The sequence below is a fragment of the Nomascus leucogenys genome, chromosome 19 (genome assembly GCF_006542625.1).
Source record: "Nomascus leucogenys isolate Asia chromosome 19, Asia_NLE_v1, whole genome shotgun sequence".
Classification (NCBI taxonomy): domain Eukaryota; kingdom Metazoa; phylum Chordata; class Mammalia; order Primates; family Hylobatidae; genus Nomascus; species Nomascus leucogenys.
Window position 1 is genome coordinate 75667786 of NC_044399.1, and position 18607 is coordinate 75686392.

General features: G+C 45.4%; 1 protein-coding gene across 3 annotated transcripts in view; it reads left to right on the plus strand.

The window, feature by feature from the left end:
* The window catches only part of SMYD4 (SET and MYND domain containing 4), a 52614-nt gene that overhangs the window by 18650 nt on the left and 15357 nt on the right, over window positions 1-18607 (plus strand). For 2 of the 3 annotated variants that reach the window (XM_030800487.1, XM_030800489.1), the window contains exons 3-5: window positions 2163-2307; window positions 9476-9565; window positions 13204-14419. In XM_030800487.1, the coding sequence (XP_030656347.1) occupies window positions 2163-2307; window positions 9476-9565; window positions 13204-14419 (1451 nt within the window). The remainder of the gene's footprint in view (window positions 1-2162; window positions 2308-9475; window positions 9566-13203; window positions 14420-18607) is intronic. The other variant, XM_030800488.1, reaches the window with a different exon arrangement.

An 18607-nucleotide genomic window follows, 5' to 3' on the forward strand; every position in this document is an offset into this window, starting at 1 on the left:
ATTATGGTTCACTGCAGCCTCGACCTCCTGGGCTCAGGCAATCCTCCCACCTCAACCTCCCGAGTAGCTGGGACCACAGGCATGTCCCACCACACCCAGCTAATTTTTGTATTTTTTGTAGAGACAGGGTCTTCCCATGTTGCCCAGGCTGGCCTACTCCTGGGCTCAGGCAGTCCTCCCTCTTTGCCCTCTGAAAGTGCTGGAATTACAGGCGTGAGCCACCACACCTGGCCATTCTGCAGCTCTGTGATTCTTCTTTGATTCAAGAGTTACTTAAGAGAATTTTTAATTTCCATGTCATTTGTGTTTCTACTTTTGTTATTCGTATTTTACTTTGTGGCATTATAATCAAAGAGAATAGTCTAGGTTATTTTATATTATTTCTTTTTATTGGAAAATGGATATATTTTTTGTTAGTATGTGTATTATGTCTCTATATATTAGCTCAGCTTTATTAATTTCATTATGTAGAGCATTTGTATATTTATTTCTTAAACTTTTTAGTTTGAAATAATTTCAGACTTACTTGCAAAAATAGTACAAAGAGGCCGGGCACAGTGGCTCACTTCTGTGATCCTAGCATTTTGGGAGGCCAAAGTGGGCAGATTGCCCGAGCTCAGAAGTTCAAGACCAGCCTGGGCAACATGATGAGACCCCATCTCTACTAAATATACAAAAAGTTAGCTGGGCATGGTGGCTCACACTCCTAGCTACTCCTGAGGCTGAGGCACAAGAATCACTTGAACTCAGGAGGCGGAAGTTGCAGTGAGCCGAGATCGTGCCACTGCTGCACTACAGCCTGGGTGACAAAGTGAGACTCTGTCTCCAAAAAAAAAAAAAAGTACAAAGAATTGGTGAATTCTTCCAAATTTCGCAAGTGTTAACGTTTTACTACATTTACTTTATCATTCATTCTCATTATCTGTCTTCTTTTCTGTCAGCCACTCAAGTATTTTCAGCAGTTAAAATGGAGAATACTCCTTGATTCAAAAGACACCATATGTTAATCTCATTCTCCAGACTCAAGATCCTGGCTGGGCGCAGTGGCTCATGCCCGTAATCCCAGCACTTTGGGAGGCCCAGGCAGGCGCATCACTTGAGGTCAGGAGTTCAAGACAAACCTGGCCAAAATGGTGAAACCCTGCCTGTACTGAAAATACAAAAATTAGCTGAGCATGGTGGTGCATGCCTGTAATCCCCGCTACTCGGGAGGCTGAGGCAGGAGAATCGCTTGAACCCAGGAGACAGAGTTTGCAGTGAGCTGAGATTGTGCCACTGCACTCCAGTCTGGGTGACAGAGCGAAACTCTGTCTCAAAAAAAAAAAATCTTTATGATGTATGATCCAAGGGATGGTTCATTGACCAATAATTATGAGATAAAGAATAAAAAATTAGCTTTCAGTCCTCTAAACAGAAATTCTGGCCAGGCACGGTGGCTCACGCCTGTATTCCCAGCACTTCGGGAGGCTGAGGCAGGTGGACCATTTGAGGTCAGGAGTTCGAGACCAGCCTGGCTAACATGGTGAAATGCTTTCTCTACTAAAAATACAAAAATTAGCTGGGCCTGGTGATGGGCGCCTATAATCCCACCTACTTAGGAGGCTGAGGCAGGAGAATCACTTGAACCAGGGAGGCGGAGGTTGCAGCCAGCCGAGATCATGATGCTGCACTCCAGCCTGGGTGACAGTGAGACTCCATCTCAAAAAAAAAAAAAAAAAAAAAAAAAAAAAAAGAAATTCTGCTGATCATTTGAGCCCAGGAGTTCAAGACCAGCCTGGGCAACATGGCAAAACCCCACCTCTACAAAAAGTACAAACATTAGCCAGGCCTGGTGGCACACATCCTCCCAATTCGTGCCAGCTACTCAGGAGGCTGAGGTGGGAGACTCATCTGAGCCTGGGAAGGCGAGGCTGCAGTGAGTGGAGATCGTACCACTGCACTCCAGCCTGGGTGACAGAGTGAGACCGTGTCTCAAAAAATTCTGGTACCTGTGTTTCTGAGACTATGAGATTTCTTTCATCTAATCACATTGCACAATATACATATCCTCTTGTGTGTGAAATGTTTTGCGGGCCCACTTTCTTGTTTCGAGGGCAAGGGTTTGGAGCTTTCCTTGAAGTAACACATTTCTGCTTATTTTGTTTCCTCCTTTCTTCATGCAGACCTGAGGATGAGCTATTTCTAAAAAGACTTTCTAAAGGTTACTTGGTGGGAAAGGACTCAGACGCTCCCCTTTTCTACAGAGAAGAAGGAAACAAAAAATTTCAGGAGAAAGATTACACAGGAGCTGCAGTGCTGTACTCTAAGGTAAAACACTCCCAGCTCAAGCAATTTATTATTTATTTTTCTCTGAGACAGAATCTTGCTCTGTTGCCCAGGCTGGAGTGCAGTGGTATGATCTCAGCTCACTGCAACCTTCGCCTCCTGGGTTCAAGCGATCCTCCCACCTTAGTCTCCTGAGTAGCTGGGATTACAGGCATGCAGCACCACGCCCGGCTAATTTTTTTATTTTTAGTAGAGATGGGTTTTCGCCATGTTGGCCAGGGTGGTCTCAAACTCCTGACCTCAGGTGTTCCGCCTGCCTCAGCCTCCCAAAGTGCTGGGATTACAGGCATGAGCCACCATGCCCTGCCCAGCTCAGCAATTTAACAATGCGTATTTCTTCAGGAGATAGAGCCGTGTTGCTAAATTTTATAGCCAGTGTTATCTTTGTCTATAATTTATTGAATGGATTTGAAAAAGAAACCTGGCGGAATTCTGCTGTGGTTATAGTCTAAAACAAAAGGTAGTTTATAGGCCCAGCGCAGTGGTTCACACCCGTAATCCCAGCCCTTTGGGAGGCTGAGTCGGGAGGAGGGAGGCTGAGTCGGGAGGATCACTTGAGGCCAGGGGTTCAAGACCAGCCTGGACAATATAGGGCGACCCCTTCTTCACACACAAAAAAATTTTTTAAATTAGCCTGACTAGGGGTGGCATGCATCTGTGGTCCTGAAACGGGAAAAGTTCCCTTGTTTCCCTTGCAGGGCGTGCGATGGAGGTGTGGCTCACTTCTTCAGTGTCCTGCTACTCAAACCTGTAGGGGTTTGATGGGCAGGCTGTGGGGCTCCGACCCCAGGGCGGTGTCTAGGGATGAATGTTTACAGTTGAAGCCCCCATGGGCGTGTGTTACAGGGTGCTCTTTTAGTTTGCTGTCTATACGCGGCTTGTGTTAACCAGCTCAGTTAGACTCTCTACCTTGTTGCAAGGACAGAGGGCTTCATGTATCCCGGGTTCTTGCCTTGGTGTACTGGAGGAATCGGATCATGCGTGGGCTTGGAGAATGAGTGCAAGGTTTTATTGAGTAGAAGTAGCTCTCAGCAGATTGGGAGCCAGAAGGGAGATGGTTTTCCCTGGGAGTCAGGCCACTCAGAGGCCCAACTCTTTTCCAGCTGCTCTGGCCAAAGTCCGTGTCGTTCTGCACTGGTCGATGGCATGCCGATGCCTGTCGGCTGCTCTTCCACCAGCATACCCCTGACAACATCCAGCTGCTTATGTGTCTGCCTGCTAGGGTCTTGAGTTTTTTACAGGCCCAGGCTGGGGGCGTGGCAAACCAGGGTGGTCTTGGAAAATGCAACATTTGGGCGCGAAGGCAGGAGTGCTTGTCCTCACCTAGGTCGGTGGACACAGGCCCGAGGGTGAAGCCCTAGCCAGGGACCCGCCTTTCTCTACACAGCACTTCCCTGCCTGCCTCCCACATCAGTCCCAGCTACTCAGGAGGCTGAGGCAGGAGGGTCACTGAGCCCGGGAGTTCCAGGCTTCGGTGAGCTGTGATCGTGCCACTGCCCTAGCCTGAGTGACAGAGTGAGACTCCGCCTCAAAAAAAAAAAAGTAATTTATATGTTCTGAATTTCTTCAAGAAACTTCTACTTCCATATTCCTTCTGATACCTTGTGGCAGTAAGCTTACGGGCCCCTCACCTGCCTTGCCCATGTCTGTTAGCCCTTGTTGAACTGCATGCCATTTTTGTCTGAATGTCTGATGAGACTGTTAGCTTGATAGAATTAGTTATCTGTTACTCTTGGCCAGGCACAGTGGCTCACACCTGTAACCCCAGCCCTTTGGGAGGCTGAGGCAGGAGGATTACTTAAGCCCAGGGGTTCAAGACCAGCCTGGGCAACATAGCAAGACCCCATCTATAAAATAATGTATGAATGGGCCGGGCGCAGTGGCTCACACCTGTAATCCCAGCACTTTGGGAGGCTGAGGCGGGCAGATCACAAGGTCAGGAGATCGAGACCATCCTGGCTAACATGGTGAAACCCCATCTCTACTAAAAATACAAAAAATTAGCCGGGTGAGGTGGCAGGCGCCTGTAGTCCCAGCTACTCGGGAGGCTGAGGCAGGAGAATGGCATGAACCCGGGAGGCAGAGCTTGCAGTGAGCTGAGATCGCCCCACTGCACTCCAGCCTGGGCGACAGAGCGAGACTCCATCTCAAAAAAAAATAACAATAATATTGTCCTGCTTTCATGGTAAGAACTGGAACAAGATTCCCTGAGCAACTTCCTTCCGTAGCTTTTAAGAGACTTATATGGGCTTAAAGCAGAAACGTGTCAATCTCTTGCACCAGTTCTGTGACTTTGGATATTAAAAGAGTAAGTTTAAATTTGAAGGGTAGGCTGGGCACAGTGGCTCACTCGTGTAATTCCAACACTTTGGGAGATCGAGGCGGGAGGATCGCCTGAGCCCAGGAGTTCAAGACAGGCCTAGGCAACACAACGAGGCCGTGTCTCTGTTAAAAACAAAATTTGTTTTTCATTCGAAGGGTGTACATCCTACTCTGAATCTTTAACAGGTTTATGCTTGAACGTGCTTGAAGTTTGGGATTAATTTTCCAAAAACGATCACGCCTACAACAGCAGCTTCTACAGCTGATAAAATCCCTGCTTTGTAGTGTTATAATAAAGTATTTAGCTAAATAATGTAAGCTTTAGTGGTTGCTGAGGGATTAAAGTCCATTAGGTGTAATGATCCAGTGATAAATGGCTTAATAGTTCTTTTTTCAGAGCTAATCTCTTCAACTTTATGTATGTGCATCATAAATGTGATCACATGGGAAGTTCTTCAAGGAAAACAGGGAAAATAAAAACAAACCAGAGAAAAAATTAAGGTTTGCTCTGAATGTGGAGGGAGATGAGCCTTCCTATTTCATGAAGCCAGTATGTTGGTGGTTATGGTACTCTGCAATTTTCTAGAAAGCTGCTATTTTCTTTCTTTTAAAAAATATTTGTTGTTTCATCTGATTGTAAAAGTAATACATGTTTACTTCGGAAAGTGCAGAGGAGCATGAAGAGTAAAAGAAATCTCATAACCAGTGATAGGCACTGTTAACATTTTTGCTTACGTCCATCCAGCCAGACTTTTTCCTCCGAAAATACGTTTTTCTTTTATAAAATTGGGATAATGCTGCACTTTCTGTTTTGTGACCTGCTTTTTTCCCTCGACGATTGTGCCCATTTTCTCCTGTTATTAAATTTTCCACTGGAACATGATTCTTTACGGCTGGCTTAGTGTTCCATGACAGAGAAAAAACCGTGCTTGATTTCACATCTCCTAATGTTGGCAAATTGTTTGGGATCATAACACTGCGATGAGCATCTTTCTGTGTAAATATTTGTATATATCGGATTGCTTGCTTAGGATAAATTCCTAGAAGGGTAATTGCTGGGGCAGAAGGAATGTATTTTTTAAGGCCTTTGGTACTTGATGCTGAATTGTTGTCCAGGAAAGAACTAGTTAACATCCCCTCTGGCAGAGTATGGGAGTATTAATTTCTCCATATCCCTAGCAGTACTGGTTGTGATGATTACGGTTTTATTATTATATCGATTTATTTGTGAGTAGAGAATCTGTTAACATAGATTTTAAAAGTGCAAGAGTGTACAGTGTCATCTGCCTCTCCTGTCCCCTGACCACGTGATTTTCTGTTCCCATAAACTTTCACATATTTAAGAGCCATTTCCAATTAAGTATATTTCCAGAGCATACTCCAGGCATGTGTAAATACAGCCTTCCACTCCTGCACACACACCGTGTTTTTACATCAGTAACATTCTACACATATTGTTCAGCACCATGCTTTTTCCACTTATCAGTAATAATTTAAAGATCATTCCATTTCAGTACATAAAGAGCGTCCTCAGGCCGGGCGCGGTGGCTCGCACCTGTAATCCTAGCACTTTGGGAGGCCGAGGCAGGTGGATCACCTGAGGTTGGGAGTTGAAGACCAGCCTGGCCAACAGGGTGAAACCCTGTCTCTACTAAAAATAGAAAAATTAGCTGGGCGTGTGGGGCATGCGCCTATAATCCCAGCTACTCGGGAGGCTGAGACAGGAAAATCGCTTGAACCCTGGTGCCGGGTTGCCGGTGTGGGGGCCCGGGGGGCGGTGCGTGGAAGTTTTAGTGAGCCAAGAACATGCCACTTCACTCCAGCCTGGGCAAGAGCGAAACTCTGTCTCAAAAAAAAAAAAAAAAAGAGTGTCGTCATTCTTTGTTATGGCTACATGGCATTCCATTAAATGGATGTATCAATTTATGTACCCAATGTCCTGTGGATCAATGCTTGTTTCCTGTCTTTTGCTATTTCAAACAAGTCTGTGATGAGAAACTTTGCACAGGGCCGGGCGCACTGTACTCAAGTAAACGTAGGAAAGATGGTGATTATTCAATAAAAGTATTGAGATAAGACCGGGCATGGTGGCTCATGCCTGTAATCCCAGCACTTTGGGAGACTGAGACGGGTGGATCACCTGAGGTCAGGAGTTCAAGACCAGCCTTGCCAACGTGGTGAAACCCTGTCTCTACTAAAAATACAAAAATAAGATGGGCATGGTGGCATGTGCCTGTAACCCTAGCTGCTTGGGAGGCTGAGGCTGGAGAATCGCTTGAACCTGGGAGGTGGAGGTTGCAGTGAGCTGAGATCGCCCCACTGCACTCCAGCCTGGACGACGAAGAGAGACTGTCTTAAAAAAAAGAAAAAAACCCTTGCATGTATGTCATTTTTCATATATAACTGTAGGATAAGTGATTGTATCCGTAGGATTAATTCCTGGAAGAGGAATTGCCGGCTCAATGGATATTTTATATGTATATAAGATATACATACATATAGAATTTGGACATATATTGCTAAATTGACCTCCATAATTATGAAACCAGTGTACACCCTCACTAACAGCATAATGAGGATGCCCATCATCCCACTTCCTCACCAACTCTGTGTGCCATCAATTTTATTTTGCTTTGCCTGATAGGTAAAAAAAATGCCATTTCTGTACAGTTGTAATCTGCATTTTATTGATTGTATGAGGCCGAGCATTTTTTTCACTTATTTAAGAGCCATTTTTATTTCCTGTGAGAATTGTCCATATCATTGCCTATTTTCCTATTGATTTATTGGTTGTCATCTTAGTGATCTGTAGGAAATCTTGACAAAGTAAAGAAATTATCTCTTTGCCTATAGTATGAATTGCAGATATTTTTTCCAGTTCAGTGTTTGCCTTCTGCTTTTATTGGTTTTTGGTGTGAAGATAGTTTTTATTTTCAGGTGGTCGAGTTTATTAACCTTTGATAACTTCTGGGTTTTGTATCAGAGTTAGGGATTCATCCAGCAATACTTTACATTCTTTCTATAGTTCTTCCAGCCCTTCTATAGTTTTGTTTTTACGTTAAAGAATTTCATGTATTGGCCGGGCACGATTTGGGAGGCCAAGACGGGCGGATCACGAGGTCAGGAGATCGAGACCATCCTGGCTAATACGGTGAAACCCCCTCTCTACTAAAAATTCAAAAAAATTAGCTGGGCCTGGTGGTGGGCACCTGTAGTCCCAGCTACTCCGGAGGCTGAGGCAGGAGAATAGCGTGAACCCAGGAGGCGGAGATTGCAGTAAGCTGAGATCGCGCCACTGCACTCCAGCCTGGACGACAGGGCGACTCAAAAAAAAAAAAGAATTTCATGTATTTGTTGGGAGGCCGAGGCGAGCAGATCACGAAGTCAGGAGATGGAGACCATCCTGGCTAACACAGTGAAACCCTGTCTCTACTAGAAAATACAAAAAATTAGCCAGGCGTGGTGGTGGGCACCTGTAGTCCCAGCTACTCAGGAGGCTGAGGCAGGAGAATAGCGTGAACCCAGAAGGCGGGGGTTGCAGTGAGCTGAGATCACACCACTGCACTCCAGCCTGGGCAACAGAGCGAGACTCCGTCTCAAAAAAAAAAAAAAAAAAAAAAGAATTTGATGTATTTGGAATTCATCCAATGAAAGATTTATCACTTTATTTTGCTCATTGTCTACCTACTTATATATATATTTTATTATTGTTATTATTAATTTATTTTTTTGAGACAGAGTCTCACTCTGCTGCCCAGACTGGAGTGCAGTGGTATGATCTCAGCTCCCTGCAACCTCCGCCTCCCGAGTCCAAGCAATTCTCCTGCCTCACCCACCCGAGTAACTGGGATTACAGGTGTGCGCCACCATGCCCGGCTAATTTTTGTATTTTTAGTAGAGATGGGGTTTTGCCATATTAGCCAGGCAGGTCTCAAACTCCTGACCTCAAGTGATCCACCTGCCTCGACCTCCCAAAGTGCTGGGATTACAGGCATGAGCCACCACGCCCGGTCTTATCCCAATACTTTTATTGAATAATCACCATCTTTCCTACATTTACTTGATACCATATTTATGGTTATTATTAATCCTTGCCAATTTGATGGTAGAAAAAAGTATTCTTTTTTGTTTGTCTGTTTGTTTGTGACAGTCTAACTCTGTCCCTTAGGCACTATCTCAGCTCACTGCAACCTCCGCCTTCCAGGTTCAAGCCATTCTCATGCCTCAGCCTCCCAAGTAGCTGGGATTACAGGCGCACATTACCATGCCATGCTATTTTTTTGTATTTTTAGTAGAGACAGGGTTTTGCCACGTTGGTCAGGCTGGTCTCGAACTCCTGGCCTCAAGTGATCCACCTGCCTCAGCCTCCCAAAGTGCTGGAATTACAGACGTGAGCCACTGTGCACAGCCTAGTATCCCTTTTTTGCGTTCATTTTCATCATTTGGCTATCCATATGTGAATTAATCATTTGTTTTCTATAACTGTTTGTGTTTCTTCTTTGGTGAATTTCTATTTGTGCCACCCACCCTTTGTTATATTCAGGATGTAGGATATTATGCTTGCAGGTATGTCCCTCAGTTTTTTATTCACCTTCAGTATTGTTTGTGGTTGAAGCTGTATCTGACAAAGTGCTTTTAATACTGATGTCCTCACTTGCCCTTCACAGCTTTGCTCTCAGGTAGTTAAAAGATAAGCTGAAGCACAAAGAGGTTCAGTAACTTTCCCTGTTTCACACAGTCTTTAGTACTAGAGCCCGGAATATCTGAAAAATGCACTTCAGATATGCTAGTTTCCATTTATACTTTTGACCAGTTCATTGTTTTGCAGGGAGTGTCACATTCAAGGCCTAACACTGAGGACATGTCACTGTGTTATGCTAACCGCTCGGCAGCCCTCTTCCACCTGGGTCAGTATGAGGTGAGTATCAGGATACTGGTGTGAGCGGAGAGGATCCGGAGGGCTTCTACTGGAGGACTAGACCTTCATCTCTGCTTCTTCCGTAGAACACTAAAATCAGGTCATGCTGCTATTGGTTGAATTGGAAGCACATTAATATCTACCTAAAGTCAGGCCGGGAGCTCATGCCTGTAATCTCAGCACTTTGGGAGGTTGAGGTGGGCGGATCACCTGAGGTCAAGAGTTCAAGAGTTCAATACCAGCCTGGCCAACACGGTGAAACCCTGTCTCTACTAAAAATACAGGGATAAAAATTAGCCGGGTGTATTGGCATGCATCTGTAGTCCCAGCTACTCAGGAGGCTGAGGCAGGAGAATCGCTTGAACTCAGGAGGTAGAGGTCACATTGAGCCAAGATCGCGCCACTGCACTCCAGCCTGGGTGACAGAGCAAAACTCTATCTCAAAAAAATGTACTAGGCCAGGCACAGTGGCTCACGCCTGTAATCCCAGCACTTTGGGAGGCTGAGGCGGGTGGATGTTGGGAGGCTGAGGCGGGCGGATCACGAGGTCTGGAGTTCAAGACCATCCTGGCCAAAATGGTGAAACCCCATCTCTACTAAAAATACAAAAAATTAGCTAGGCATGGTGGCAGGCGCCTGTAGTCCCAGCTACTTGGGAGACTGAGGCAGGAGTATCGCTTGAATCCAGGAAGCGGAGGTTGCAGTGAGCCCAGGTCGCACCACTGCACTCCAGCCTGGCAACAGAGCAAGACTCTGTCTCAAAAAAAAAAAAAAAAAAAAAATCTAACTGGACTCGCTCTTTCTCCTGAGTCATTTCACTGATCACAGGTGACCATATGGGGTAGTGTCGATTGACAAGAAAGAGCTACGGGGCTGGGCACGGTGGCTCACACCTGTAATCCCAGCACTTTGGGAGGCCGAGGCAGGTGGATCACTTGAGGTCAGGAGTTCGAAACCAGCCTGGCCAACATGGTGAAACCCCGTCTCTACTAAAAATACAAAAATTAGTTGGGCGGGTGGTGGGCGCCTGTAATCCCAGCTACTCAGGAGGCTGAGGCAGGAGAATCTCTTGAACCTGGGAGGTAGATGTTGCAGTGAGTCAGTGAGCTGAGATCGTGCCACCGCACTCCAGCTTGGGTGAGAGAGGACTCTGTCTCAAAAGAGAAAGGAAAGAAAGAGCTATGGGACATTCCATGGGGGTGTGGACTGTCCAAGAGGCCAGCAGTGCTCAGTGTCAGAATCAGCTGAGTGACATGTTGCTGCTAATACTTCAGGTTCCAAGTGTTTGCAAAGTGCACTGTTTGCTGCTTTGAATAAGTAGAGTATGTTTAAGATGATCCCTGTAGTAATATAGCTCAGCCTTCGTAAGTGTCGTGAGTGCAAAAGGAAAACCTACCTTGAACTGCACGTGTCTGCCTGTGAGGTCGGCTTTCTGTGAAGGACATTCTTCTCATCCCCTCATTGTGGCAACAGAGAAAAAGTCGAGGACTGTGTCAGTGGAGTTTTTGTTTTGTTTTTTTGAGACAGTGTCTCGCTCTGTCACCCAGGCTGCAGTGGCGTGATCTCTGCTCACTGCAACCTCCGCCTCCCGGGTTCAACGATTCTCCTGCCTCAGCCTCTGAGTAGCTGGGACTACAGGCACCCACCACCACGCCTGGCTGATTTTTGTATTTTTAGTAGAGATGGCATTTCACCATGTTGCTCAGGCTGGTCTCGAACTCCTGACCTCGTGATCCTCCCGCCTCGGCCTCCCAAAGCGCTGGGATTACAGGCGTGAGCCACTGCTCCTGGCCGTGTCAGTGGTGTTTTTAAAACAGGAAGTGACTAAAATCGGATTAATGTTTTAGGAGGATACCTCTGAGGCATCTGGAATTTGTATTAGAGAGGTCTAAGGACAAGCTCTAAAATGCCATTTTGATACATCTGTTTCAGCATTCTACAAAAATTCAAATTATACCCTAGAGCTGACAACTATTGGAATAGTAAGAAGTCCACACTTACTACCCTTCAGACTAAAAGAGAAAAGCAGGAATCTAACTCTAGACCCTAAACAAGAAAGTCCTGGACTGCTGAGGCCAATGATTAGGAAGAAGAACTTGCAATACATTGAACCCTTTATAACTTTTCTATATTGATTGTTTCTGTTTTCCTTTTTTTTATTTTTATTTTTATTTTTGAGACAGGGTCTCTGTTACCCAGGCTGGAGTGCAGTGACTGGATCATAGCTAACTGTAACCTTGAACTCCTGGGCTCAAGCAATCTTGCTGCTTTAGTCTCCTGAGTAGCTAGGACTACAGGTGTGTGCCACCAGGCCTGGTTAATTTTTTAATTTTTTTGTAGAGCCCAGGGTCTCATCTGTGTTGTCCAGGTTGGTCTCGAACTCCTGGACTCAAGTGATCCACCCACCTTGGTTTCCCATAATGCTGGGATTACAGGTGTGAGCCACCATGCCCAAATGTTTTCCTTCTTGTAATAATGATTATCATTTATTGAGCACATACTGTGTTCCAGGTGCTCCTTTTGGCATGTTAGATATATTATTTCCTTTTATCCTTAAAACAACACTGGGAGATATTATTATCCCTGTTTTTTAGATAAAATTAAGACACTGAGAAATTAAGTCGATTGCACAAGGTCATGTGGCTAGTAAGAGGCAGAGTGTATTTGTTTTTTTTGTCTGTTTGTTTTTGAGACAGGGTCTCACTCTCACCCAGGCTGGAGTTCAGTGGCATGATGTCAGCTCACTGCAACCCCAGCCTCCCGGGTTCAAGCGATTCTTCTGCCTCAGCCTGCTGAGTAGCTGGGACTACAGGTGCATGCCACCAAACCCAGCTAATTTTTTGTGTTTTTAGTAGAGGTGGGGTTTCACCATGTTAGCCAGGATGGTCTCGATCACCTGACCTCGTGAACCACTCGCCTTGGCCTCTTAAAGTGCTGGGATTACAGGCATGAGCCACCGCGCCCGGCCAGCAGAGTGTATTTGAATGCAGGTCTGCTTGGACTCAAAGCCTGCCTCTTTTTTTTTTTTTTTTTTTTCAAAGCCTGCCTGTTAGTCAGCATACTATAATTCTTCTATCCATAAGACTTCTTTTTCCTTAAAAAAGAGAAATATTTAATCCAGGGGCTGGGTGCAGTGGCTCACGCCTGTAATCCCAGCACTTTGGGAGGCTGAGGCGGGTGGATCATGAGGTCAGGATATCGAGACCATGCTGGCTAACATGGTGAAACCCCATCTCTATTGAAAATACAAAAAATTAGCCGGGCGTGGTGGTGGGCGCCTGTAGTCCCAGCTACTCGGGAGGCTGAGGCAAGAGAATGGTGTGAACCCAGGAGGTGGAGCTTGCAGTGAGCCAAGGTCACACCACCACAATCCAGCCTGGGCGACAGAGCAAGACTCTGTCTCAAAAAAAAAAGAAAAAAATATTTAATCCAAAAACATTAAGCATAACAATATCCTCAACAAGTATTGCTAATCACTCAAAGGATCACGCAGAACTATATGATTTAAATAAGCATGTGGTTGTAATTGTTCCATTTTTAATAATCCTTAACTTTCCTGTAGATTTGTGGAAACATTTTCAGTAAACATTGAGGAATAGGGACCAAGGGTCATTGTGGGATTTTCTTTCTGTTTTCAGACATGTCTTAAAGACATTAACAGAGCACAGACGCATGGGTATCCAGAAAGGTTGCAACCCAAGATCATGTTACGTAAAGCAGAATGTCTGGTGGCCCTGGGGAGACTACAGGAGGCAAGCCAGACCATCAGTGATCTTGAAAGGAACTTCACAGCCACAGCAGCCCTAGCCGATGTCCGCCCTCAGACTCTGCAGAGAAACCTCCGTCATCTGAAAATGAAGGTACAAGAAAAGGACAATCTCACAGAAACCTTCCCAGCAGCTCTGGCCAAAACCCTTGAGGATGCGGCACTAAGGGAAGAGAATGAACAACTTTCCAGTGCCTCATCATCCATCGGCTTATGCGTAGATCCTTTAAAAGGTCGCTATCTCGTTGCCACAAAAGATATTCTCCCAGGAGAGCTGCTGGTGAAGGAGGATGCTTTTGTGAGTGTTCTCAACCCAGAAGAACTGCCACCACCGCCTCACGGCCTAGACAGCAAATGGGACACCAGAGTCACCAACGGGGACCTCTATTGTCACCGATGTTTGAAGCACACTTTGGCCACAGTTCCGTGTGACAGATGCAGTTATGCCAAGTATTGCAGCCAGGAGTGTTTGCAGCAGGCCTGGGAGCTCTACCACAGGACAGAATGTCCTCTGGGGGGACTGCTTCTCACACTGGGTGTCTTTTGCCACATTGCCCTGAGGTTGACTCTTTTGGTGGGATTTGAGGATGTTCTCAAAATCATAACGAAGCTTTGTGATAAGATTAGTAACAAGGACATCTGTTTACCCGAAAGCAACAATCAGGTCAAGACACTTAACTATGGCCTAGGGGAGAGTGAGAAAAACGGCAACATCGTTGAGACCCCAATTCCTGGATGCGATATTAATGGGAAATATGAAAATAATTATAATGCTGTCTTCAACCTTTTGCCCCACACTGAAAACCACAGCCCAGAGCACAAATTCGTCTGTGCTCTCTGTGTTTCTGCACTGTGCAGACAGCTACAAGCAGCCAGTTTACAGGCCATCCCAACTGAGAGGAGTGTGAACTCCTCTCAGCTTAAAGCAGCAGTGACACCTGAGCTGTGTCCTGATGTGACTATTTGGGGAGTGGCAATGCTGAGACATATGTTACAGCTGCAGTGCAATGCTCAGGCGATGACCACCATACAACACACAGGTAAGGGGGAAACTGACGCTCAGGTGATGACCACCATACAACACACAGGTAAGAGGGAAACTGATGTTCCTGCTTTTCAATATTGTTCTTGATGGAGCAGGTGTTTGAGAAGAAAGAATTCCAAAGGAAAATAGGATTCAAACAAATCATTGAGCTAATGGGATCATTAAGCTGTCTTGTTTATTGTCAATGCCGTTAAGAAGCTATATGACCTTAAATTATTTGATCCCGCCAGGTGCGGTGGCCCACTCCTATAATCCCAGCACTTTGGGAGGCCGAGATGGGCAGATGACAAGGTCCAGAGATCAAGACCATCCTGGCCAACATGGTGAAACCCCATCTCTACTAAAAATAAAAATAAAAAAATTAGCTGGGCATGGTGGTGCACGCCTGTAGTCCCAGCTACTCAGGAGGCTAAGACAGGAGAATCACCTGAACCTGGGAGGTGGAGGTTGCAGTGAGCCGAGATCGTGCCACTGCACTACAGCCTGGCAACAGAGTGAGACTCCGTCTCAAAAAAAAAAAAAAAAAATTATTTGATTCCGTTCTCCCTCAGTTTCTTATCTATAAAATGGGTAGTTTTATCCCAGCTAACTGTACAGAGTTGTGTAAAGCTATGTTTGTAAAAATTCTTTTAAAATTCTTTAAAAAGTCCATATTGCTGAAAAAAAATTTTTTTAATTTTTTATTTATTTATTTATTTATTTTTTGAGACAGTCTTGCTCTCTCCCAGGCTGGAGTGCAGTAGCGCAATCTCGGCTCACTGCAACCTCTGCCCCCCAGGTTCAAATGATTCTCGTGCTCAGCCTCCCAAGTAGCTGAGATTACAGGCATGCGCCACAACGCCTGGTTAATTTTTTTGTGTTAGTAGAGATGGGGTTTTGCCATGTTGGCCAGGTAGGACTTGAACTCCTGGCTTCAGGTGATCCACCTGCTTTGGCCTCCCAGAGTGCTGAGATTACAGGCATGAGCCACTGCACCCGGCCTTTTTAAATTTTTTTAATAGAGATGAGGACTTGCTATGTGGCCCAGGCTGGTCTTGAACTCCTGGGCTCAAGCAATCCTCCCGCCTCAGCCTCCCCAAGTGCTGGGACTACAGGTGTGAACCACTGCACTCAACCTGAATTTTTTTGGTTATGAAGGAAAACTGTCTTAAATAAATAGTAATAGCAAGTTTCTTATAAGGTACATACACAAAAGGCCTGACACAGTGGCTCACGCCTGTAATCCCAGCACTTTGGGAGGCCGGAGTGGGCCAGATCACTTACTTGAGCTCAAGCGTTCAAGACTAGCCTGGGCAACATGACAAAATACAAAAATTAGCCGGGTACAGTGGTGTGCACCTCTAATCCCAGCTACTTGAGAGACTGAGGCAGGAGAATCGCTTGAACCCAGAAGTCTCTGAGGCAGGAGAATCACTTCAGCCCAGGAGGCACAGGTTGCAGTGAGCCATGATCGCACTGCTGCACTCCAGCCTGGGTGAAACCCTGTCTCAAGAAAAAAAAAAAAAATACTTGCACAAGATTCTAGAGAAAGCTATATAATTTCTCCTTAGGGAGGGCAGAAATAATAGTCAAACCAGACTGCAGAAAGAAGAGGCCCAGTAGTTGGGTAAGGTATCATACTCTTTTTTTTTCTCTGAGATGGAGTGTTGCCCTGTCACCCAGGCTGGAGTGCAATGGCGCAATCTCGGCTCACTGCAACCTCCGTCTGCCAGGTTCAAGCGATTCTTCTGCCCCAGCCTCCAGAGTAGCTGGGATTACAGGCGTGCACCACCACACCCAGCTAATTTTTGTATTTTTAGTAGAGATGGGATTTTACCATGTTGGCCAGGCTGGTCTCGAACTCCTGACCTCAAGTGATCCACCCACCTCGACCTCCCACAGTGCTGGGATTACAGGCCTGAGCCACTGTGCCCGGCCAGGTATCAGACCCTTAACTCACTCAGCTACTCTCTGTCTCCTCTTTCCAGTTGACAGATATTTCCCATTCTTCTAAATTTCCAAGAGAGGAACGCAGCCCAACGCAGCCTTCCACCCCACACTGCAGCAGAAGCTGCCAGCCTACATAGTGCCTGTCCTTTGATCAGGTGGCCACACCTCAAGGGGCCACCTCTAAACACAGACGAGCTGGCTCAGCCTGCTTTCCTGAACTGGAGCCTGTAGATAACACTACTTAAGATAGATGGGTAGGTTGGATGTGCCGAGAATCATGATCCAGCTTGACATCTCCAGTGTGACGGTACTGACAACAGATACTACTATTATTAGAAAAGTGGCATTTGCAGTCTTTCTATTTTATGATCTTCATTTTAGCAGGAAATGTTTTTTGACTTAATCTGTTCATTATACTTTTCTTAATTTTTTCGATTAACTCTCTTGAGAGGGAGGAAACCAGGTGTTAGCCAAACCGAGTTTTTATAGACAGGTGAATATGAAATGTGGCTTCACTAAACTCTACATGCTTAGCTCATTTGATCTTCTCACATTAGGTCATCCAGAATTTGTGAACCTATTTTGGTGTGCATGTTTATGTTTAATTTTAATTCAGCAGGCAAGTTATATGGTATATAGGTATCTCAATGGACATGTTTTGGCCAAGATTCTCTTCCCCATCCTGAAGCTCGTGGAACATCTAAAAATAGGACTGGCTTGGTCCCATTATACTGCTAAATCACATTTCAAGTTAGTCTGTGTTTTCCTCTGCCCTCCTTTCCTTTGCTTCTTTGAGCCTTTGCTACCATCTAAAATACAGCTGCTGAGTGTTTTTCCAGAATTATGTTTTCCTTTGGGTACATTCACTTGCATTTTTTAATATACTTATTTTGTTCTGTTTTTCTGAACATAAAACTATATGGGGCTTCCCAATTAAATGGCAGAAAGTTACCAACTCTTGATTCCATGTCTTGCCTTTAAAATACTTAATAGGGCTGGGTGTGGTGGCTCATACCTATTATCCCAGCACTTTGGGAGGCCAAGGCGGGCGGATCACGAGGTCAAGAGATCAAGACCATCCTGGCCAACGTGGTGAAACCCCATCTCTACTAAACATACAAAAATTAGCTGGGCGTGGCAGCGGGCACCTGTAGTCCTAGCTGCTCGGGAGGCTGAGGCAGGAGAACGGCTTGAACCTGGGAGATGGGGGTTGCAGTGAGCTAAGATCACACCACTGCACTCCAGCCTGGTGAGAGAGCGAGACTCCATCTCAAAAAAAAAAAATACCTGAAGCCAGCCACGGTGGCTCACGCCTTTAATCTCAGCACTTTGGGAGGCTGAGGTGGGCTGATTGCTTGAGCCCGGGAATTTGAGACCATCCTGGGCAACACAGCAGACCCATCTGTAAAAAAAAAAAAAAAAAAAAAAAAAATAGCCAGGCATGGTGGCATGTGCCTGTGGTCCCAGCTACTTGGGAAGCTAAGGCAGGGGGATTGCTTGAGCCTAGGAGTTCGAGGCTTCAGTGAGACATGAGTTGCGCCACTGCACTAGAGCCTGGGCAACAGAGAGAGACCCTGTCTCAAAAAGAAAAAAGAAAAATACGTGCTTATTCTGTGGCTAATAAAAACCGGAAGAATAGATACATATCATAATACATATTGCTACTTGGGGTCATGGAAAGCGGTTTGGAAACATCGGCTTTATCTATGAGGTTCTGATGTTTTATGCATAATTTATTGTTTATATAATGTTTTAAAAATATATACATAGAAGAAACAGTAGAAGCAAAAATACCAAAATCTGAACAGTGATTAATTCTGAAAGTGGACATACATGTGATTGCTACTTTCTTCTTTGAACTTTTCTGATTTTTTTAACATTAAAAACAGTCGTTCACACAGTGGTACTATTAGACTATTAAATTTTAAAATGATTGTATACGTTTCCCATAGTTCTAGAGGAAAATACTTAAAAAAAAAAAAAAACAGCTCGCAGGCCAGGCGTGCTGGCTCACGCCTGTAATCCCAGCACTTTGGGAGGCCAAGGCAGGTGGATCACCTGAGGTCAGGAGTTCGAGACCACCCTGTGCAACATGGTGAAACCCGGTCTCTACTAAAAATACAAAAATTAGCTGGGTGTGGTGGTGGGCACCTGTAATCCCAGCTACTCGGGAGGCTGAGGCAGGAGCATTGCTAGAACCCCGAAAGCGGAGGTTGCAGTGAGCCGACATTGCGCCACTGTAATCCTGCCTGGGCAACAGAGCAAGACTCCGTCCGTCTCAAAAAAAAAAAAAAAAAAAAAG